The sequence below is a fragment of the Protopterus annectens genome, chromosome 3.part1 (genome assembly GCF_019279795.1).
Source record: "Protopterus annectens isolate FY-2018-M chromosome 3.part1, PAN1.0, whole genome shotgun sequence".
Taxonomy (NCBI): domain Eukaryota; kingdom Metazoa; phylum Chordata; order Ceratodontiformes; family Protopteridae; genus Protopterus; species Protopterus annectens.
The window spans coordinates 1,742,869,929-1,742,894,406 of record NC_056732.1 but is presented as its reverse complement, the minus strand read 5'-3'; the positions used below and the strand labels follow the sequence as shown (position 1 = coordinate 1,742,894,406).

At 43.9% G+C, this 24,478-nt stretch overlaps 1 protein-coding gene across 2 annotated transcripts in view; it reads right to left on the bottom strand.

Annotated features, from left to right (window-relative positions):
• The window catches only part of ARHGEF37 (Rho guanine nucleotide exchange factor 37), a 1,079,989-nt gene that overhangs the window by 375,497 nt on the left and 680,014 nt on the right, over positions 1-24,478 (bottom strand). For both annotated transcript variants that reach the window (XM_044067741.1, XM_044067740.1), the window contains exon 8: positions 4,063-4,262. In XM_044067741.1, the coding sequence (XP_043923676.1) occupies positions 4,063-4,262 (200 nt within the window). The remainder of the gene's footprint in view (positions 1-4,062; positions 4,263-24,478) is intronic.

The window sequence follows — 24,478 nt, the reverse complement described above, 5'->3', positions numbered from 1 at the left end:
GGTGACTTCAACTACCCAAACATTGACTGGGAAAACTACTCAAGCCCAAACACCCTCGCCCAATGGTTCCTTGAATTTATAAACTCTAATGCGATGGAACAACTGGACACCACTCCCACAAGAGGGAACAACATATTGGACCTGGTCATCACCAACATGGGGACTCTATGTTCCACACCACAGGTAAACCCCTCATTGGTAAGATCAGACCATAAACTAATTTCCCTGGACATCCATATCCCATCCCCATCCCCAGCCAAGGAAATCACTGTAAAGAATTTCTCAAAAGCTAACTTCAAACTTCTCAAGACTGAGGTGGAATCCTTCAAAGCCACCGGGCCAGAGGATAATACAGCCCAATCTGCAGAATCCGTTACAATTGCATTCTATGAGCACCTGCAATAATGCATGGATCGTGCTATCCCAAATAAAACCAAGACTCACTCATCCAAAAACAAGAGACCTGTCTGGTGGACCCCGGCCATAAATAAGCTATACAACAGAAGGAGGAAGCAACTACATGACAGAGCAAAATCCCAAAAAGGGAAGGCATCTCTGATCAGTATTAGCAAGAAACTACGATCCCTCATAAAATCATCAAAGGCCAGTTTCAAAAGAAAAATTATAGACACTAAAGATAATCACAAGGCCTTCTTTAGTTATGTCAGGAATATGGGTGGAAACTCCCAGATATGCTCTGAATTGTTGCATAATGGTACAAAATATACTGAACCTACAGACATAGCCAACATCCTGGCAGACAGATTCAGTGCTAACTCCCCTCCCCTTCCCCCTCAAAGGAGCAAATGCCTATCCCAACTGAATGTAACCTCCCTGACATCACAGATAAACAGGTGAAAGCTGCCCTCTCCAAAGCAAAAAACATAGCATCTATGGGACCGGACGGTGTCCCAGGCTGTGTCTTACATGAGCTCCAAGAAGAACTGAACTGTCACATTAAGTCACTGTTCAAACTTAGCCTTACTACAGGATATGTACCCAAAGAATGGCGTACAGCTACAGTGGTCCCACTCTACAAAGGTAGTGCCACAACGGACCCCAGGAACTATCGCCCCATAAGCCTGTCTAGTCTGGTCTGTAAAGCTATGGAGTGTATTATCATGGAACTCAGAAACAAAGGCATTGGGAGCCTCCAGACACTGGACCCTACCCAATTCAGCATTGTTAAGGGCAGGTTTTGCCTCTTAAACCTAGTTGATTTCTTTGAAACAGTTACCAAAGCCATAGATGATGGCAAGGTAGTCCACACAGCCTACCTGGACCTTGTAAAAGCCTTCGACACAATACCCCACTCGGGCATCATAAATAAGCTTACCAGCTTAAATATCAACCCCTATATCACAAGATGGGTTGCGAACTGGCTCAGGGATAGAACCCACATGGTCAGAATTGCAGGTGCCACTTCTGAATCCAAACCAGTTACAAGTGGCATCCCACAAGGCTCAGTTCTGGGACCTCTCTTATTCGGTATATACTTCTCTGAGGTTCAGGCTAACACAGGGGGACTATGGCTGACAAAGTTCACAGATGACTGCAAACTGGGAGCCATAATCGACTCTCCAGCTGACACAAGTATCCTCCAAAAGGGTCTCACGGAGACGGATGCTTGTTGCCAGAACCACAGCCTCAAGCTAAATGCTAAAAAGTGCATAGTCATCCCCTTTGGGAAAAACAAAGTGCTCACAAATTACCACATAGGTGGTAATCCATTGGCACGGAAGAAGTAATTAGAGATTTGGGGACCAACGTAGATAGTAATCTCTCCTTTGATAATCACATTGCTAAAGTGGTTAGAAAGACCTTCTATATAGCCCACCTTATCATGAAAGGGTTCGCATCTAGATCAAGAGAGGTCATTGTGCCCTCTACTGCCACTCATCAGGCCCATAATTGAATACAATGCCCCTTTTGGGATGTACCTTACCTGACACCTGCAGCAACTGGAGAGACCCCAAAAGTACCTCACCAAGAGGATCATGGGCTACAAACAGATGTCCTATGCAGCTCGACTAAAGAAACTCCAGCTCTACTCAGTTGCTTACCGCCTACTCAGAGGCAATCTATGCCTGACGTACAAAGCCATGTCTAACCCAGAATTAATGGACATGCTCCACCTCAAAAAATCCAAATCCCTTAGAGCTACATGCTCCAGGGACTTAAACCTCAGCATAAAAATAAATAGGACATGCTGGAGGGACAGATTAATTTCCCAGAGACTCCCCTCACTCTGGAATAGAACACCAATTCATGTTAGACATAGCCCCTCGCTGACCCTCTTCAAGCGAAATCTGGACGCATGGATGGGAAATCGCAAATTCACCCCTGGGATCTCTTCTGTGTCCCTGCTTGACAGAGGCACAGTAAACTAATCTTAAAGGGCTACCTTCTGTGACCTACTATACAGAGGCCTACTGGCTAATCTAATAGGGAGGTGAAAACCAAATACACTCGGGCTAGGCTTATAAATGGCCTAGGGCAGATAGCCTAGTATCTACCTATGAACCTATAAGCACTGCAGTTCAAAATCTGCCTATGGCAGCCTACTTACATCATATCATTAGCAATAGCTATAGTAAATTGATGATGGCTAGGTGACTATCTGATGGCCTCATCTGCACAGTGAATTCAATATGATGCAAAGACTGGACAACCGCTAAGCATAATTCTACAAATACTGCATGTTTGTTCTTCCTTTGACAACTTTCAACTTTTTTTTTTTTTTACAATTTTCAGTATACTTAAGAATACATGTACAGTATCACAGGGACTAAAGCATATACTGTAATGTCTTTTTATGGAGTGATAGTAGAATATTCTATTCTATTCTGCAATCATGCCTCTTGATAGGGGGTGTGAGAAGAAGGCTTTGTGGAAATTATACTAAGTTCAATAATTTGAGGATCTTGATTGAATACCATGGACATATGACATTCATAGGGGGTGTACCATTCACCAAATGGTACCTCACTGAATGCAGCCTCCCTGATCCCACCTCTCACATTTCACTCGTTCCTGAATGTTTTTTTACATTAACCAGGAATAGTGGGAAATTACAGATGGGCGAGTGATTTTTATTACCCTTTTATGATGTTTTTAGGATATTTTCCCATATTTCCTCCCATTATACAACCATGGAGTTAATAAGTACTGGCAAAAATGTGAAAATGAACCCCCCCGGCAAAAATGAATTTGTTCATGCTGTTAGTTTTACTTTTCGTGGGTGTGTAATTCGATGAGCTTGACTTACTCAAATTTTCCTTGAAATGAACCATACATGTACTCATTGATTCTCAGTCCAGAGAAATAAATGTGTTTGAATGTGACATTGGTGAATATAATTTTCCTAAAGAGAAGTTGAAGAAAGTCATGTGGCCAGAGGATACAGTGGGCTGCAGACAATACAGTAACCCCTCACTGAGTTCAAGGTACACAGCCAAATACAATATAGCCACATCTTTTCTGACTTTTTTTGGTAGCACAGTAGCGATGGTTAATTGAAATGATTTTCCTTAACACATGCCTCAAGTAGTGGTGAGGACATGTGGAAAGCCAGCAGTCCCACAAGATAACAACCAGGTCTTATCTCTACCCTTCCCATGCTATCCATTCATCCTAACACAGAAACAAATAAGGAAAAAGAAAGACATAGATGTTTTATATTGCCGAAATTGGCAAAAAAGTTGGAATTTTCAAACTGTAATGAGACAGTATAAAGGTATAATAATGATACAGGGGGAGGTCAGGAGTTTGAAAGGGGAAAAAAGAAAGACTATTAATAAACGTACTGATCAGTAACTAAAGTGAAAGCCTCCTAAACACTGTGCTAACCAGTAACTAAACTGAAAGCCTTCTAAACTACTTCTTAGAAGTATGCCACAAATTAACTGCTGACATACAATACTCTGAGTCATTCTATTAAAACAGATGAAAAAATATAGGTACTTTATGAAGTAATTTGCTTGGTTGTACTCACAACACAATGTAGATGTTATAAACATGGCATTAAGGAGAATACTCAGATACAAAACACTTTTCACTCACCTACATCCTTAAATCTTTTATACTCATTAATCTGGACATTTGCATCCAGAACAGCTGCTTCTGCTTTTTGCAGTAAGGGATATGCATTGTCCTCAGGATCTGTGTTCTCCCGAATCTGTTTTAGCAACAAGGGATACTTGCCAATCCGCTGAACAGGCATCACCAGAAAGAAAGAGAGCGTTGAGGCACCAGACTGTGGCCTGTCAAATTGTAAAAATTGATTATGAAAAATAAATGAAACCATTGCATTGTTATTTTAAAGTTATGACTCTAGTTTTCTGTAAGTAGAATTGGCATTTGACTACCAGCTGATATTAAAGCATTTTACAATAATACTATCCATTTGTTTGATTTTACAATTAACAACTGTTTTCTTTGCCATAACAATATTCTCCAATTAGTCACAAAAAAACTAATGTCCACCACATAGTAACTGCATTGTTATGTTTCTGAGTCCATATATCTATTTTATAAGCATAGAAAGATACTCCATGTTGGGCAGACGGCTCACATTCTAATCACAAGCACTCAACCTATGGCTTTAATCCAAAAGAAAATATCTAGTGGTCACCTAGTAGGTACCTACTTCTTATGCGATTGGTGGTTGATGATTACAGTAAAAACGAATGTATTTCCTTAGCTATGTATATGTAACTGAGTTTCTCCAATCCTTCTGCTGGATGGCACATGAAATAAACAACAATGCTTCATGTTTTTTTACACAGTGCCTAAGAAAAGCGGATTCTTAGCATATGAATTGCCATCCTCTGTAATTTGAGTAACTGGTCACAGATGATTACATAACACAGCAACTCAATGTCAAAGAAAAATCACATCTATGATTTAGGTTATAGGTAAATAGGGGAAGTGAATACTGGTTATACAAACATTTAAGACCTTTAAAAAAGGCAAGATATAGGTGTTTTAATTATGTTATAAAACAAGAACTTGATCATAGAAGCTTGCGTAGGATGAGAATTTTGCAACTAGCATCAATGAAAGCATACAGTTTAAAGAAAAATCTACTGATGATGACTTCAGGAGCTGCTCACAGAAATTCTGAATTCACGATAGTACAGTTTTAAGTCAGTGGTGAATGCACAATAAAGAAAGGAAAACAAAATCTTCTGTCATGTTAGATTAGGAAACAACTAAACAGTAACATCATAAAGTAATATAAATGCACTTGTGTTCCACAAAATCCCCAAAACAATAAAAGTGTATTATTCCAACTCCTTCTCACAACAGTAATGTAAGTAAATGCTCTAGTCAAAATGAAACTACCAAAAATCTGAGATGAGGTAAGTTAACCAGTCTGATTCATGACTTTTGCAAAAACAATTTATGTGATGTGATACTATTACAGCTCAATTAAGAAATCTTATAATATTAATGATGGCAGGCTAATGGTATGCAGGAGGAAAGCAGTGCACTACAAAAATGGTTCAGTTTGTCAGCGTATTTATTCTTTCTGTCTTTATTTTGAAATATGGCACAGCATGTCAGCACTGCTTCATTGAAGCCAGTCAGACACACACACACACACACACACACACACACACACACACACACACACACACACACACACACACACACACCAAGTGTGGGATTAGAACACCGACCTAACTACTTTATTACACTACAGAATTACGCAGTTACAGAATGCGCTAGCAAGATTATTGGGACACAGCACTCCCAGATGTGTATTTGTAGGTGGGTGACATCAGCAGCCCTGCCAAAGGTGGGTATACAAATTGTATGGAGTGTGAGCAGTCTAAAAGCAATTTACAGTCCTCTGGCAAATGGGGACAGACACACACACACACACACACACACACACACACACACACACACACACACACACACACACACACACACACACACACCAGTGGTAGGAAAAGAACACCTGCCTATTTACAGATCACTATTACAATACTACATACTTAAGAGTCATGCCACACAGGCTACACATTTCAAGGCTGTCATTATGACCTTCTAGGAATGCGGACATCAACAGGGATGCTGGCAGTTAAGATGTACATACCTGTGAACCTGTGTGTTTAAAGTAGGAATCCATCCTGACCTGGAGTATGCCCATCTGTGGAATGGATGACTACTACCACTATACAGGGTTACAATGGCCATACCCATACACAGAGGCACATAACCGACACAAGGCGTCACTGGGCATGCTCACACAGTAGCACAGGGCTGTTCAGAATGCACTATGTGTCCATCTACACAAGGTTATACTGGACATGCTCATACACTTAAGTAGCACAGGGCTGACTGGGATGCACTCTGATTCTAAACAAGGAAGGCCACAGTGGCCATGCTATTACAGGTAGACGTAAAGAACACATTGTAATGGGCTCTGGTGTAAGTAGTTGTCATTGTTAGCAGGAATGCTGCTCTACATATATTTGACACCGGTCTTTTACACAACGTCTGCTGTCATTTCGGGATGACATGGCTGACAGTAGACAGGCCTTTGACACATATCACATGCATCCATGATTCAAGGGAGTGGGGATAATACGCAAGTCCCATCCGCCCATACAGTGCCATTCCAAGGCAAATGTCCTAAACACAGGATAACACCTTGACACTTACAGGACACCTGCATTGTTTTCTTATGTTAACCAGTGCTAGATGTGTAGCTTCCATAATCATAGCTGGTCATTGTAGATCCAACAATGGGGAGTAGTGACATCTGTGCAGTGAGGAACACATGGCTGATGGCTCTGTAGTGCACAACAGCACTACCACCATATACCTTAGAACCAGACATGTGGGCCATAACACAGGTACTGACCGCACCAGGTGGTGGTGGTGTCCCCACATACATAAAGGCCACTCACATGTACTGACCGGTACCCCCATGAAAGGCATCACAGATGAGTCATGTGCAGGACACAGTGTCACATGCTGCATTATAGGATGTAAACCTTAGACACCACCATGCCCTCGGACCACCAACATGCATCCATACATGTTGTAGGACATATAAGAGTATACCACCATGTGACCCTTGACCAGTGGACTGTACCAAGCTCTACATCAACTGTAGAGAGTACCCATGTACTGATGCAGTTGCATCATGTGTTATGCAATGCAATGATACCACTGTCTGTAACCAGGTCAGCTGTACACATACCAGGGGCCCTCTGTACTTTTCACCATTAGCAGAAGACTGTTGCTGTACACCAGTACACACCCTCATGTATGGATATGACATACATGTACCTGCCCTGGGTATGTACATGGCACACACACACACACACACACACACACACACACACACACACACACACAAAACATACATGTAAATAGCATAGCTGTTGTTGTCCTTTGTGCAAACAGGTGGCTACAGCCATTATTCACATGCACATGGAATGTAGGTCCATGGCTGCTGAATGCTAACAGTACATAAGGTGTGATATAAATGTTGACAGAGGTAACATTCCCTCTGTACCGTTCGCCCATTACACGTATCGTATCATACAACAGTCCATGTGTCATGTATGTCATTACACATGTCCACCAATTGCAATGCCTACAAACATGCCCAAATGACAGTATTGTAGGACCTACACACATGTACATGTAGTGTTGTGCGTTCAGATAACATGCGTGTGCAGTTGCTGATGTATGCAGGTGATGTGTATCCTAGTACATCATGCAGTTGCAATGCAGCCTCAACATTGCCAACTGTATATGGTGACATGCTGATTGTATGGAAAGATGTACCTCAGGTATGGACAGATGTGTGGAAATAACTAAGTGGTGGGGCATCTTTGCAGATGGATGTTTGCTGAGGACAGCTCACAGGTGTGTCACAAGCGGTCCTACTATAACCTGTGTAACCAGTAAGCAATGGTTTCGTTAATTGAAGGACATAACACACAATGTAGACAGGGGCAGGGTGACAGCAAAGGTAAATCACTTGACACCTGTTAACAGTTAAGATGTCCCATGTGCATATATCAGCACTGTTGCCAAAGGAAGTGTCAGTATAGTTTGTAATGCATGCAATACTGCTGTAAATCTGTCATACATATCATTAGCTAGGCAGGTCTTTGATTCACAGTGCTGGCATGTGTGGTTGTGTGTGCGTCCATATATGTCACGTATGGTGGGGAATACATCTCAATTGTTAATCACTCTCCTGTACACTAGTGTACACATCTGTACAGACTTCAATGTAGAAAGCAGGACATAGTCAGGGGCGTGTATCTCACACATGTGAGGTATCTGTATGTGAGTGACATAGGTGTATTCAATACTGAATGCCACAGTGTGTGTATGTGTGTGTGTGTATGTATGGCTGTCTGATCCCTGGAGTGACGATGTATGTTACCATGCTGAACTGATAAGACCCCTCTCACCATCCAGGCGATGCATTCTACTATCCGTATTGATGTCCCCGATCTTAGGCCATACTGACTACCTGTACATGTGTATTCTCTGTGGCGTTTCATGTAGGTGCACAGTACTGTAATGATGATTTGCACATAGGCAGGGGTCCTCACCTCACCAGGAGCAAATGTGTGCGAGTGTGTGTTACTATGTCGGTGAATCAGTGAGTGTGTGGGTGTGTTACTGTGTCACTGAATACATGTGTGTCAATACCTGAGTGTGTGGGTGCAGTTGTGTGTTGGCATCCTGTCATGGAATGTGTATTACTGATTCCCAATGAGTCATCACACTTCTGACTGGCCTCTACCCTTGTAATCAGCTAGACCGCTCTCTTACCGCACCACTCCATGTAACTGTACCTGTGATGTCACCCTTTATGGATGTCACGTCTGTACCCACAGTAGCTTAATACACAGCTATCATGCTCTTGGATCAGTACACGTGTTTGGAACGTGGGACATTCTCACTGTTATGTGGCAGCTACATGGTGCATGCTGGTATATTCATACATACCTGTGAGTAGTCCACATTGACATATGGGACACTAACTGCAAACACGGACTTCCACCAGCACGTGCAATTAGATGTGAAGGAGGACAGCAGAGCATCATGACCAACATGCAGTTACTGTTGTTACACAAGACACATACTGTTAACAGTACGAAATGCATTGTATACCTGTAGTACATGGTATGTCTGCTGCCTGTCAACAGTACTCAACAATTGTAAACTACACTTATCTTCCTAGTCTGTTCACACTGTGCATCAGAACATATGAGCATGTCCCTGCACCGATGGTGTGGATGTCAGGGATGCGGCACAGGGTGATAATGTTTGCCAGAGGCCTAGGCTGCACCATTGGATGACATCATGTGTGTGGGTTAGGGCCTTTGATCTAATTGGGCGTGTGTGGATGTTATGCATGTGTGTGTTGCGGTGCCCTACATATGTTTCCAGTGTGTGCGTGTATGTATGCACACAGTTCTGCCATGTGTCTGGCCTACACAGGGGTATTATTGACAGCTGCAGACTGTACAGGCCAGGTTTTACAGTTCACGGTGTCTGGCCACGGACATGTGACCTGTGCCTGCCAGGGGTTGCATGGGCACTACCATGCAGAGATGCAGATTGGGTACTGTCTGATGTCACTTGTCCACTGGAACCGTGTCTCTGTTGGGACCATCCTAGGCCATGTGCACGTGGCCTGCTGTGTTGTGGACAGCACAGCACCAGACGCACTGCTGCTGCTACCGCCACTATAGGAGCAGACATATGAGGTAACTCGTACACGTAGACCTGAAACAGGTGATGGAGCAGGCCTATGTCCACGTGCCCGACACCTCACTCCTACCAGATGTTCCAACACAGACAGCTCACGCTCGCAGATTGTCATGCCACGGTCAAGGACTCCAACCATGTCACCCAACCATCTATCCAAAGCTTCAGCAATCTGCTGTTGAGCATTTACCATTGCCTGGATGTTGTTGTTTAAAGAACAGACAGCAGCCCTCTGAAGCCTCTGATCCTCTATGTTGTGCCATTCAGCATGTGCCTGTGCCTCCATTACAGCCTGAAATATGTATCTGGTGACACCAACTGCTGCGCTCTGTCTTGCAGGAGCATGTTGGCCAGAGGTCCTCCTATGAGCAGCATTGGCCACGTGCCTGTGTGGGGCACCACCAGTCAGTTGGCTAACACCATGGTGTGCAGGCATGCTTTCCATAGCCCCCACACTTTCCTGTTTCAGGCTACCACGCGCCAACTGTCCTTCCTCTATGACCACTGGTGATGGGGTATGTGCAGGCATGGGATCTGTGTGCGGGGATGAGAGGGATATAGCTGGAATGGCAACCAATGGCACATTTTCAGCCCCTGACAACTCTGCCTGTGTCTCAATCATACATTCATCATCACTGCTAGAGTCTGTGGGGACATTAACATCAGATGTACCACAGGAGGGCAATGCACCTACATCACCTGTGAGGGCAGACAAGAACTGTACATTACAATCTATACAATAGACACACACACACACACACACACACACACACACACACACACACACACATGCATGTGATATGGCAGAAGGCATGCAACATGCATGTGATATGGCAGATGGCATGCAGTGCAGACAATAATAGTGGTAGTTATCATACATCCCTGCATGTGATATGACAGAAGGCATGCAACATGCATGTGATATGGCAGACGGCATGCAGTGCAGACAATAATAGTGGTAGTTATCATACATCCCTGGGTTGCACACAACAGCATGCATGTGTCATAGACGGCATGCAAATTATACAATCATAGTAGTAGTTAGCATACATCCCTGTGTTACACCATGTAGACCAGCACAGGTTAACAGTGCACCTGCCTGATGTGTGGCATATGACCTTGAGAATCACATGTAGTATGACATGTGATCTGCTGACGTGTGCAATGACATGCATACATGTTTAACACAATGGTGTCCTGTCAAATATACAGTGGGGTAATGGTGTCCCAATGCAGTGTTGTCTGTCTGCCCTACAGATATACTGCACATTTAGCTGATGTGCATGGCCATTGCAGGGAATCATGAGGCATCTCTATTGCTATACAGTGTGAGTTACAGACACAGTTCATAGCCATGACTGTGTTCAGATACAATACATATATACTGTGCAATGTGACCCACGTCACTGAAGTGTATACACACTAAACCATGATGTGGAAGTTGGGACACAGGTCACTGAAGGGTATACGGATGACACCCCTGCACATCTGCAACCATATTGCTGCTGCCTGGCAACTATGGCCAGACATGGCAAACACGTTGGTACACCATGTCCCACATGACATCTGTGTACCACACACATGCGCACACACACACACACACACACACACACACACACACACACACACACACACACAAGGAGCAAGTATGACATTGATGTCCGACACCAGCAAGGGGAATTTACTGTATCTGTGGGCTGATGTGGATACTGTACAGGTGACTGCTGTCATCTTGTGACACCCTCAAGATGTTCAACACATCTTATGTGGTGGATTGATGTCATGCCTACACAAGATGTGCACAGGCCTGTAGGATGTCTAGTGTTCCACATCTACAATATAACCATTACACAAAGGCCATAGTTGGACCATGTGTAACCATTGTATGACAGGGTGTACACACAAGCACATCATGTCTACTGTGTGCTGCTTCATGTCTCTGGCCATTTTCCATGGCCATGTGTGTACATGTGTTGGCCAAATTATTGTGACGGGCATCTATTTCACATGTCTGTGTTGTCTCATATGACATACACCCATAGATGTCATATGCTCCACTGACGACAGGGTTATGCAGACAAACGGTGGTATGTGGGATATGTTTTCAGGTTAGTTAGGCAGTGTTGCAGCCAGGCCACTAGATGTCATGGACATGTCAAGATAGCACATCACATTGTGTGACATTCATAGCAGGGCTATGATCCACACCAGTGAATCCTGTGGGCTGGCCATACTCCAGCCCACTGTGTAGTACTGTTTGTATTCCCCACATGTGTAGTTCTGACCTGTAGTACATTTCCCTACACTGAACAGCACCTCCACCATTGTATGCACAGCTGTCCACACATCTTTAAATGACAGTTTGTGAGAATTCATGTCGGTGAGGTGATTCACATAGTTTACAAGTGTTGCACATGGTTAGGCATTGTGATGCATTGCAGGTCCAACCTGTATATTGTGACAGGACCATACATTATGTGTACATGTTGTACAGTGACACATGCAACTATATGGAATATAGTTGTTATAGGTGCAGTACTGACTTACCAGGCAACTCCAAGCTCAGTGGTTGAGAGACGCCCACCTCCACAATATTGGCTAATGCTTGTGGATGTGGTTCTGCAGGTGTCCCCAGGTTGACCAGTAGCTCCTCGGTACGTGTGAGTGGGGGCTGGGTTGGTGGTCCACCACCTGCTGCACCTTGTCCCCTGGTGATTGCATTTGCATGCTGCTTCGCCCATCTAATGAGGTCTGTACAGTGTCTGCACACCTGCTGGTATGTGCAGTTGTGGCCACCCACATCATTAACCCTCCTGCGAAGTTCCATCCACAGGGCATCCCGCTGCTGTGCATCCTGTGGCACATGGCTTAACAGGATATCATGATTGTCAAGTAGGTATGGGATGAGGGCCTCATCCTCCAAGCGGGTAAAAGGGGGTAGCCTTGCACATGGCATACCTGGAAGACATAATGATGGATACAGGTCACAGTAACTCACAGAGACATACAGAGCTACAGCTGAACATACATGTGTATCACATTTATTACGTTTAAATAGTTGTATTTGCAAATCTACATGACACTGACATGCTTGTGTCACACACATGTGACACTCAATGGTGAGTGGATATTATCACCATATATGTGTGTGTGTCACCTGATTACATTGCTCATACTCCATGTGGATGCAGTCTTGATGTGGGCATGTCTGTTTGCCTGTAATGGTGTTCCTACCTATCAGCACATGGCTGGATGTTTCCACATTAATGCAGTTGCCCTTGATGCTGTGTATATGTCACATATAAAGACTTACACTGCCTTAACAGACATGACCTGTGACCCTGCAGACTTGCTCACATAAGGTTTTACATGTATGTGTTCTGCCATATACATCTTCATGGCACTGTACAGCAATTCAACATCCTGCCATGTATCACCTGTGCTGCACATGTGATACACACGGGACACTGACTAGCCAGATGGTATTTGCAGGGATGGATATCAACTATAGCATGTGCAGTCACAGTCAACTAGTAGGCTATATGCCATGTGCCATGTATAAATCTAGGATGAAAGGTTACCTGGTAGTAGCTGACAGGCGGGTCCCTGGGGCCAGGTGGAGCAGTGCCACATTACTGATGCACAGGGTTAATGATACATTTATCATGTGGTCATCACACCTTGTCGGAGAGGGGAGCGATGTGCAGTTTTGATGGACAGGAATACATAGTATGGCAGGACTATGTAAAGTGTATGGGACAAGGATTTGTCCAGCATGTGGAAGGTGGATGCCCATGAAGTATGTGTTTGAGATCAGGATGTGTACGTGTAGCATGTCCAACATCACTGGGTTGGACATGGATTTATTCAGGGTATGCATCATGCTACATAGTGGAGATGGGGAACGGGAAAGCTGGTGTAGGTCATCTGCACATGGCCAATACCCCTTAAAGGAAATATGTGAGCCAATATGGGTCACTTGAGTGTTGTGTATGGCTGGGAGTGTTGTGTATGGCTGAACAATTATCTCTATATTCATGGATGGCACCCTGTCATTATTAGGGTTGCCACATATGACTACCTGACTGGTGTGGTGACATAGCTGTCACAGGAAAGACAACTGCCCAGCTGCATCCCTTACACACAAGTGCCCATTATGTTGACCGCTGCCTAGGTGGTAGTTCGTGGGTACAGGGTTATTAACATCGGGGAGACAATGCAATATGTAGCTGTCAGATTGTGGCCATATGTCACACACACCTCATCCACAAAGCCCCTTCTGTATGTTGTCCTCAACACTCTTGAGTCAGCTATTGCTCCTAGGTCATAGTCATTCGCATACTTCAATAGGCAGATGCCTTCTGTTTGTCTGTGAGGTATGGACTACAATGAGGGGGAATACAATTAATTAACCCTGTCTTACTGTAGGTGCCACTGGTGTGATGAGCATGTATTATTCAGACACCTTCTGTAGTGTTGGTTCTGCCAGCAGTCCCGTTGCAAAACACTCCTGTGACATAGGAATGTACATCTAGTATACCGAGTGTAGGTGGAACACAGTATGGGTGATGATGTCCTACGACCTGGCAAGGTTATGATATGCAGTGTGAAATCAACCTTACTGTCATCTACGTCGGTACTGCTGACATAAATTATTTTATCAAGGTTCATGGCCTTTTAGACCAGACTCAGCAGGGTAGTAGTGCAGTACTTCCTATTATCAGTGGTGTCTCCCCCTTTGTGGGTTGTGATACCTGTTGGTGTGCACCATTCAGTGTGTACACAGCCTGACATGGAGCTATGTTTTACATGATGTGTATGTGGAGAACATCTTGTTTTGCCATATGTGTATGATACAACCTGTGATGTGGACAGGTCCCATGCAGCCTGAGTGCAGCTTGTACCTGCATAGTTGTGGATACAGGGGCCCTGTGGTGTACATGGATATATGACTGTGTACCTGTTGGGGGGGGAAGTATGTTTATGTTATCCAAGACCCTATCTGGATTGCTTATTCATGATCAGCACTTATTCAGAACTTGTAAGCACTACGTAAGCTACTAATTACTATAGCACTCAATCTTCCTCATTACCTAGAGGTATACAGGTTTTGTACATACTTTTCTCACTTGTTTAGAGTAAAATAGCTCTTGTACTCACTTTCCTCACTTATCTAGGGGAAATATGTCCAAGAGTCAACTGCCAGTATTCTCTCCTGTCTATCTGATGAATCTGGACATATTGAGGCAATGTACACATTGCCTCATGTACACAGACAACCCTCTCTGCCTACCACCCAACACTACATCCTGTGAGAGATGCACTTACCTAGTCAAACTGGAGGTAAAGCTCTCTCCAACCAAGCCTGACACTGAGAGTCATGTGGAGAAAGTAAACATTCACACCACACCACACTCATCACATAGTCTCACTGAATGTACCCCACCATTAATTGAGAAAACTACTCGTGTACCAACACATTAGCTCAATGCTTTCTGGAATTCATAAACACCAATGCCCTGGATCAACATATCCACACACTCACCAGGGGCAACAATATCCTAGACATTACCAACATGAGTGACTGGTGTTCCACATCTGAAGTCAACTCCTCATTGGTCTGATCTGACGATGAGCTGAGCACCATTGATATCCAGATCCCGCCCCCACCCTCCATAAAGGGAACCACAGTAGAATATGTCTACAAAGTCAACTTCATGCTTCTTAAGACAGACATGGTGAACGTCATGACACCCATGCAGATGGGCAATACTGTTACAACTGCTGAATCCTACACAAATGCACTCTATAAGCACTTACAGAAGTGCATGGATTGTGCTGCCCCCAACAGAACCAAGACACTATACTCCTAATTAAGGAAACCAATCTGGTGGTCCCCTGCCATAAACAAACTGTACTACAGGAGGAAGATACTGTTGCAAATGAGAGTACAATCCCATGCATGGAGGAGCTCCCTGGTCAGCCTCAGTAAGAAGGTGAGATCCCTTATAAGATCCTCCAAAGCTAGCTACGAAAACAAAACCACCACTAATTCCAACAACAACCACAAAGCATTCTATAGCTATGTCAAATATCTCAATGTCAACACCCAGATCTGCTTTGAGTTACAGCACAAAGGCATAAACATTACAGAACCAACCAATATTGCCAACATCCTGGCAGATAGGTTCAGTGCTACCTTTCCCCCCCTCCCTCTCAAAGCTGCACACACTAAAGCCAATATCACAGCATCCATGGGACCGGACAACATCCCAGGCTGCATTTTACATGAACTTCAGAATGTACTGGCTCCCCACCTATGCACCATGTTCAATAATAGCCTTGCATTGGTCTTACTGCCCCCTGAATGGTGCACAGCAACAGTTATCCCACTCCACAAAGGTGGTGCCACAATGGACCATGGGACTTATTGCCCTATAGGCCTGACTAGCCTGGTCTACAAGGCTATGGAGCACATCATAGATCTCAGTCACAGAGACATTGGGTACCTCCAAACCTTTGACCCCTCCCAGTTTGGCTTTGTTAAGGGCAGACCATGCCTCCTAAGCCTGGTGGACTTCTTAGAGACAGTTACCAAGGCATCAGATGAGGGTAAGGAGGTCCACACAGCCTACCTAGATCTCTCAAAGGCTTTCAACATCATTCCTCATTCTGCTATTATCAACATACCCATCCGCCTGAACATTAACCCCTGCATCATGTGATGGTTTGCAAAGTGGCTCACGAACAGAACCCACACAGTGGGAGTTGCATACCCTATGTCCGACTGTATACCAGTTACAAGTGGCGTCCCCCGAGGGCTCACTCTTAGGACCGCTCATATTCGGTATATAATTCTCTGACATACAGGCAAACACAAGAGGGCTTTGGCTGAAAAGATTTGCAGATCACTACAAACTAGGGGACATAATTGTTTCCCCATTGTGCCTCTCTACTCATGACTTATTAGACCCATTAAAGGATACAACACCCCATTTGGGATATACCTTACAAGATAACTGCAACAGCTTGGAAGACCACAACAGTACCACATCAAGAGGATTACTGACCTCAAGCAGATGACCTATGCAGCCCAACCTAAGAAACTCCAGCTGTACTCGGTTGCATACCACATACTCACAGGTGATCTCTGCTTGACTTACAAGGCCCATTTCCAACCCAGTATTGCTGGATATGTTCCACCTAAACAGAGGCCTCTGAGAGCCACATGCTCTAGGGGTATACACCTAACCACAACGATGACTAGGAGATACTGGGCAGATAGATTCCTGACCCGGACACTCCCCATGCTTTGGAACATGATTCCAATGTACATCAGGCAGGGCCCCTCACTAGCACTCTTCAAGGGAAACCTTGACGTGTGGATGGGAGACAGACATGTACCCCGGGGATCACTGCAGTGGCTCTGCTGGACAGAGGTACAGGGAACTAATGGCTCTTCCATTCAGAGGTACAGGGAACTTACCTATGGGGGTGGCAAAAGCCAACACACTCTAGCTAGGCTTATAAATACCCTTGGTAAGACAGCCTAGTACCTACCTTTGCACTTATTACATGTCTTATGTGCATGGATAGTTAACTAGTACTTCCATTTTACTTTGCTATCATGCTGATAAACTGTCAGGTGACTAAAAGTCATATATATCCTGTTATTGTGTATTGTAAATGCCAAAAGACATAACTAATGTTTGCCTAACATAACAGTAATGCTATGTAACTTGTAATACATATCTGCCTACAATATAGTACATTACACAGTTATTGGCACAATATCCCACAATGCAAATCATAATTGCATAGTGGGCCAACCTTCAACATGTTATTCTCAGTAATACACCCATACTTATGGCCACTGTTACAATATATCAACAGTATACTATCCCCTGTTATAGCACATACTTGTTGGACCAGCCCTGCCACTGACAGCAGCTGGTGAGGAATATTTGTGTTCAAAGCCCTTGTATAGCATCCCTTGTGGTGTATACTGTGTTTGCCTTGTGACCTACAACAGTACACACAAATACTACAAGCGTTACTATGCAAAACAATACATCACTACAAGATAACTGTTTCCACTATATGGATTACGTGCACTTTAAATATTACAGAACAGGCACTAAATACACAGACATACTGACTGTTCTACATACCTTATTAGTAACCATAGGTGTAGCTGACTGTTGATTCAATCCTTTTCAGTTTGTGTTTCAATCTTCTTTGCAACATTCTGCTAGTATATACGGATAGTTTGAATGTGTGATAAGCCATCCTTTTCTAGTTAATTATCGGTAACATGTGGTATCCTGACCACCAATTGGTGTTCCAAAGTAGTTAATTAGATGCACATCAGCTGTGCAGCTACTCCATTAGCCAATAACATAGCAACAGTGGTGTATAACTGAGTACTCCTTTTGGGCATTGTCCATTTGCCTTACTTTCGAGGAAGATGGCCTGGATGTGTTGTTTGTGATGTAGTTCAACAGCTATATGGAGACAGAGATATATTAGCTTCATGACTCCCTTGGATTGTGTGTAATGGCTAGACGACTTTGTTCTACATGTGAGTTATATTTCAGAGCATTGCTACTTATGCAGGGTTTGTTTGTACCTGATACATCTGCAGATGTTTAAGTCTGGCAAGGATGTTTGGGCAGCTCAAGGCTGTATGGCTTTGCATGAACTATGTGGTTTAAAGTGTGCTCACCAGACATCCTTGATTTGGTGTACATGTGTATCATACTGTGCTGTTACTCAGTAATTGGTAACACATCCCGGTGTACACACAACCTTCTGAAACGGGATTAGTGCAAACAAACCTTGTAACATCAGCAGATGTTCCATTGTATAACAGCAACTATTTCACATAGGGCCATGTTAGTATGTCTCTGACAAGGTATGTTAAGGCTTCTGCAGATGTCGTACAGTGAGTGAATGATTTGTGATGTTATTACAGTTTGTATTGTAATTTGTTTGGGTGTGGGGATGATGTTGGTGGGTGTGCATAGCAGATGCAGGTGTGTAGGAACTGCTTTTATACATAATCAATATGTGCATGAGGGTTCCTTCCCTATTTGAACACCTATCCTTTAGTGGACTAATACTATGGTAATTGCAGGCTGATTCATTAAGGCACTGTTAAGTGGTTCCTGTATAGCATGCAGGTGATGTTAGTCCTTGAATCCCTGCAGAGTGGTCCTAGCTACAGAGAACTCAGAAAAGCGACTACTTTCTGGATTTAAGTATCTTTGCTGTTTTTTTACTTGGAATAGCTTCTGTAGCTTACCCTGAACAAGCTTAAACTGTTTTTTTAGCTGTTTGCTGCATTATTTTAAAATCTGCACTTAAAGTTACTTTTTAGTCGAATTTGATCGAAAGTTTGCTTGTTTGTTTGTTTAATTTAACTGTTGAGGCTGCCCACTAAAGTGTGCTACCTGTGTAACTGATTTATCACTGTTTCTGCATTTTCTGTGTGTTTCTATCAAAAAAACAAAAAACCAAAAAAATAATCCTTGTTTTCCCACCTCTCCTCGACTAGTTTAGACCAGTTTACAGGCATTGCTGTATTCTGGGCTGTGGTGTAGTTCCTGTGTTGTCCATTACCTTACTTGGATAGAAGGAAGTTTCTTTGCTCACCAGTGGGAGTGGGGAGCCTTGAGCAGCCTACCTGTCCCTGTAGGAAGTGACCTCAGCACAAGAGCTGTAGTAATTGGTTGCTTTGGACCATTTCTAGCTCTTTTGTATTTCCCTGTTTAAAATCCGCGTTTGCACGGCTTTGCGCATAGCGCAGCGCCGGTTAAACAAGGTTAAACTTCTTCTGGCTCCGCCAAGTCTGCACTTCAAATTTTCCCTTAAGGAAGCTCTATTCTTAGTATAATCAGACTACTCGCTATATTATAAGCCTAGCACTTGTTCTCAAAACTTCTCTATTAAGTAAGCACTCTCGTACTAAGTAAGCACTACATCCACCTAACACCCTTGTGAATATCCACTTCCCTTAAAGGCACAGCACTCCCTTATACTGTTCTAGCATGTCAAGTGGTAGATTACTGGCTTCCTCTCCAGTTCAGCTGGTTAATCTGGGTATCTTGAGACAATGCTACAATTGTCTGATGTACACAGACAACCCTCTCCTCCTCCCAACAAACACAAATACATGTGAGAGATGCAACTATATAGCCAAACTGGATGCTGAACTCACTCAACTCAGGGCTGGCATGACCAGACAGGAGGAGATAGTAACCACACACACAACAAACCCAGTCCCACATAGACCTACCACAACTGCAAACCAAACACATAAAAACACAAAGACATACTCGGAGGCTCTAATAAAAAACTTACCAAAACAACAGAGGCTCCCAAAGCAGACATCCAAAAATCCACCACCTCAAAACAAAACACATGCAACACATACTTCAATAAATCAGTGTGTCAACCAATCACAGCCCTTAAGGCCAAACACCATGCCTGATACACTAGTAATAGGTGACTCTATAGTCAGACACACTGATGTCCCACTTACCAGGCTGAACAAGGAGAGGGTGACTGTGAGCTGCCTATCGGGAGCTAGGATCCGCCACATAACACACGCACTCAGGTCACCCCAAAGCAAGTACAAATATGACTCCGTCATTGTCCATGCTGGCGTGAATGACCTGAGACATACCTCCCTGGACTACATGAAAAGAGACATAGAGGAGCTCTCCGATTATGTAGCCCAGGCTGGTATGACCCTGACCCTGAGCAGCATCTTGCCCTCACCAAGAATGATGCCACAATACAAAGACAAGATGATCAGCTTTAATAATTGGCTCAAGTACTGGTGTCATTCTAAGGGGATCCAATGTCTGTCTGCCTGGGATGACATGTTGGACAAGCCACGCTGCTTCGCAATGGATGGCTTACACCTGTCACCACTGGGCTTCCGGATATTGGCTAAGGCTCTTGCCACCCCCATAGTGCCTTTTTTAGGCAAGGCTCAAAAGACAAACCCACCACCTTAGAAAACAAAAATGGAAAAAAACTAAGGGTAATGCTGCTCAATGCCAGAAGTCTAAATCTCAAGATACAGGCACTCGATGCACTCCTCAGCATGGAGAACATTGATGTCTGTGCAGTAACTGAAACCTGGTTCAAGGCTCCTGAGAGCACCCCAGCGCTACCAGGCTATACCTCGTATCATGCTTTTCAGCCCCAAAACCCGGGCTGAACCACAAGAGGAGGGGGAGTGTCCATATTCATCAAGGACACCCACGCCTCCAGGTTAGTAGCAACCCATGAAGTATCAGAGACCATACAGGTGCAACTAACCATAGGCAAAACTGCTATACAACTGGTAGCATGTTACAGACCACCCTCCCAATCTCAGGAACCCCACTCAGACTTCCTGAAGACATTGGAGGATATGAATGTATCACAAAATACCATCATACTGGGAGACTTCAACTACCCAAACATGGATTGGGTACATTATTCTAGCCCTAACACCCTAGCCCAAAGGTTCCTGGAATTCATAAATTCAAATGCACTGGAACAACTAGTCACCTCTCCCACTAGGGGAGATAATATACTAGACCTGATCATCACAAACATGGGGACAAAATGCTCCACACCGGAGGTATACCCCTCACTAGTGAGATCTGACCACAAACTAATCACCATGGATATACATATCCCACCTCCACCCCCAGCACAATAGACCACAGTGAAAAACTTCTCAAAAGCAGACTTCACTCTTCTTAAGACTGAGATGGTATCCTTTAAGCCCACTGGGCCAGTGGATACCACATCCCACAATGCCGAATCCTTCACAAATGCTTTCTATGGACATCTCCAAGGATGCATGGATCATGCAATCCCAAATAAATCCAAGTCCCTCTCCACCAAAGGCAAGCATCCTGTCTGGTGGACCTCAGCCATTAACAAACTGTATAACAAAAGAAGGAAGCTACTGCGCGTCAGAGCAAAATCCCATAAAGGGAAGACATCTCTGATCAACATTAGCAGAAAACTAAGTTCTCTCATAAAAACATCCAAGGCCAACTTTGAGAGAAAAATCACTAAGGACACTAAAGATAACCACAAAGCCTTCTTCAGCTATGTTAGAAACCTGGGCAGAAACCCTCAGATATGCTCAGAATTAGTTCACAACAACAAAAAATACACTGAACCCACAGATATTGCCAACATTCTGGCTGACAGGTTCAGTGCAAATTTCTCCCCTCCCTCACCCTCAAAAGAAGAAATACTTATCCCAGCTGAATGTAATCTCCCTGTCATCTCAGATGTCCAAGTGAGACCTGCCCTCAACAAAACTAAAAACACAGCATCAATGGGACCTGACAGTATCCCGGGTTGCGTGCTACGTGAACTCCAAGAGGAGCTAAACCCGCACATAAAAATGCTAGTTAACCTTAGCCTTACTACAGGATATGTACCTGAACACTTGCGTACAGCAACAGTGGTCCCACTCCACAAAGGGGGTACCTCTACAGACCCTGGGAACTACTGCCCCATAAGATTAACCAGCCTGGTCTGCAAAGCTTTGGAAAGAATCATTATGGAACTCATAAACAGAGACATAGGGGACCTACAGACACTTGACCCCACCCAGTTCGGCTTTGTAAAGGGCAGATCCTGCCTTTTGAACCTGGTTGACTTTTTCGAAACAGTCACTAGAGCCATTGATGAGGGCAAAGCAGTCCATACAGCCTACCTGGACTTGGCTAAGGCCTTCGACACAATACCCCACTCAGGCATCATAGATAAGCTCAACAGCTTAAATGTAAACCCTTATGTCACTAGATGGGTTGCAAACTGGCTAAAGGACAGAACCCATAAAGTTAAAATTGCTGGAGCAATGTCAGACTCAAAGCCAGTCACAAGTGGTGTCCCACAGGGATCTGTCCTGGGACCGCTCTTGTAAGGCATTTATTTCTCAGATGTTAAAGCAAACATGGGAGGGTTGTGGCTGACAAAGTTCACAGATGACTGCAAACTAGGTGCCATAGTTGATACACCAGCGGACACATACATCCTACAAAAAGGCCTCACAGAAATGGACAACTGGTGCCGGAGTCACGGCCTTAAACTAAATGCCAAAAAATGTATAGTCATCCCCTTTGGGAAAAACAAAGTACCCACAAATTATCACATAGACAGCAACCCACTGAGTACAGAAAAAGTAATCAGAGACCTAGGGACCCAAGTCGACAGCGACCTGTCATTTGACACCCACGTTGCCAAAGTGGTTAGGAAAACATTCTACCTTGCACACCTCATCATGAAGGGATTCACATCCAAATCCAAGGATGTCATTGTACCCCTATACTCCTCCCTCATCAGACCCATGATTGAGTACAATGCCCCATTTGGTATGTACCTCACCCAGCATTTGCAAGAGCTGGAGAGACCACAAAAGTACCTCACCAAGTGGATCAAGGGTCTCCAACATATGTCTTATTCTGCCAGACTAAAGAAACTTCAGCTCTATTCAGTAGCATACCGCCTGCTCAGAGGTGATCTCTGCCTGACGTACAAGGCCATGTCCAATCAGGATCTGATGGACATGCTCCACCTCAAAACATCCAAATCCATCAGGACCACGAGAGCTAAAGACTTAAACCTCGGCACAAGTATGAATAGGACATGCTGGAGGGATAGAGTCATAACCCAGAGGCTTCCCATGCTTTGGAACAAGATCCCAGTTCATATTAGGCAGAGCCCCTCACTGTCTCTCTTCAAGAGAAATCTTAATGAGTGGATGGGAGATCGTAAGTTTACCCCAGGGGTCACATCTGTGTCACTGCTAGACAGGGGCACAGTAAACTAATTCTATTATATAAGGGGACCTTCATTGTGTCACTACTAAACAGAGGCTCAGTATTCTAAATTTACTCTGTACATTTTTGTACCATTTCATGGGGTGGCAAAAGCCACATCACTATGGCTAGGCTTACAAATGCCCCAGGGCAGATAGCCTAGTACTAAACTATGAAACTATGAATCCTTTCAGCAATACATCAGAATGTAATGAAATGTTGCTACATGAAAGCTGTGTATTTCTGTCATAGGTATTTGCAGTCATTGTAGTTGTGTTGGTGACTGACCCTCTTTGGCTAGGGTTGCCACCTTTTCATATGGCCATAGTGGGACATTTTCGGGACACATATCAGATTTTACAGACTGACACAAACCCACGGTCAGTACAAGGGATGGATATTTCCTTTCTTGCCTAAACATCAGCTTATTCTTGTAGCAGTTTAGTTGCTTATCCTGTTTCTTGTAACATGTAGGTATTTTAGATACAGAAAGAACTATTGTATGCAACTATTACATTACATATGGGACATAATTATGTCCTACAATCCCAGGATACTTGCCACATTTAATATATTTGGTCAGAACACAACCGCTCAAAGAGGGACTGTCCCTCGCAAAGTGGGACAGGTGGTAACACTATCATTGGCTCATGTACATAGCACATATTTATAATAGTGTATAGGCATATACTCTCCATATCCTTTGTTCACAAAGGTTGGTCGCGGCAGAATGTGTGATTGCTATAGTCCATGTGATACTCATAATATGAACACTTCAACCGCTGTATACAGGATACCTATGGAATCCCAAAACCACACAGTTCCGACACCCACAGTACTGGGCCCAGACTCCCATACCCCGCATTACCGACAGTGAC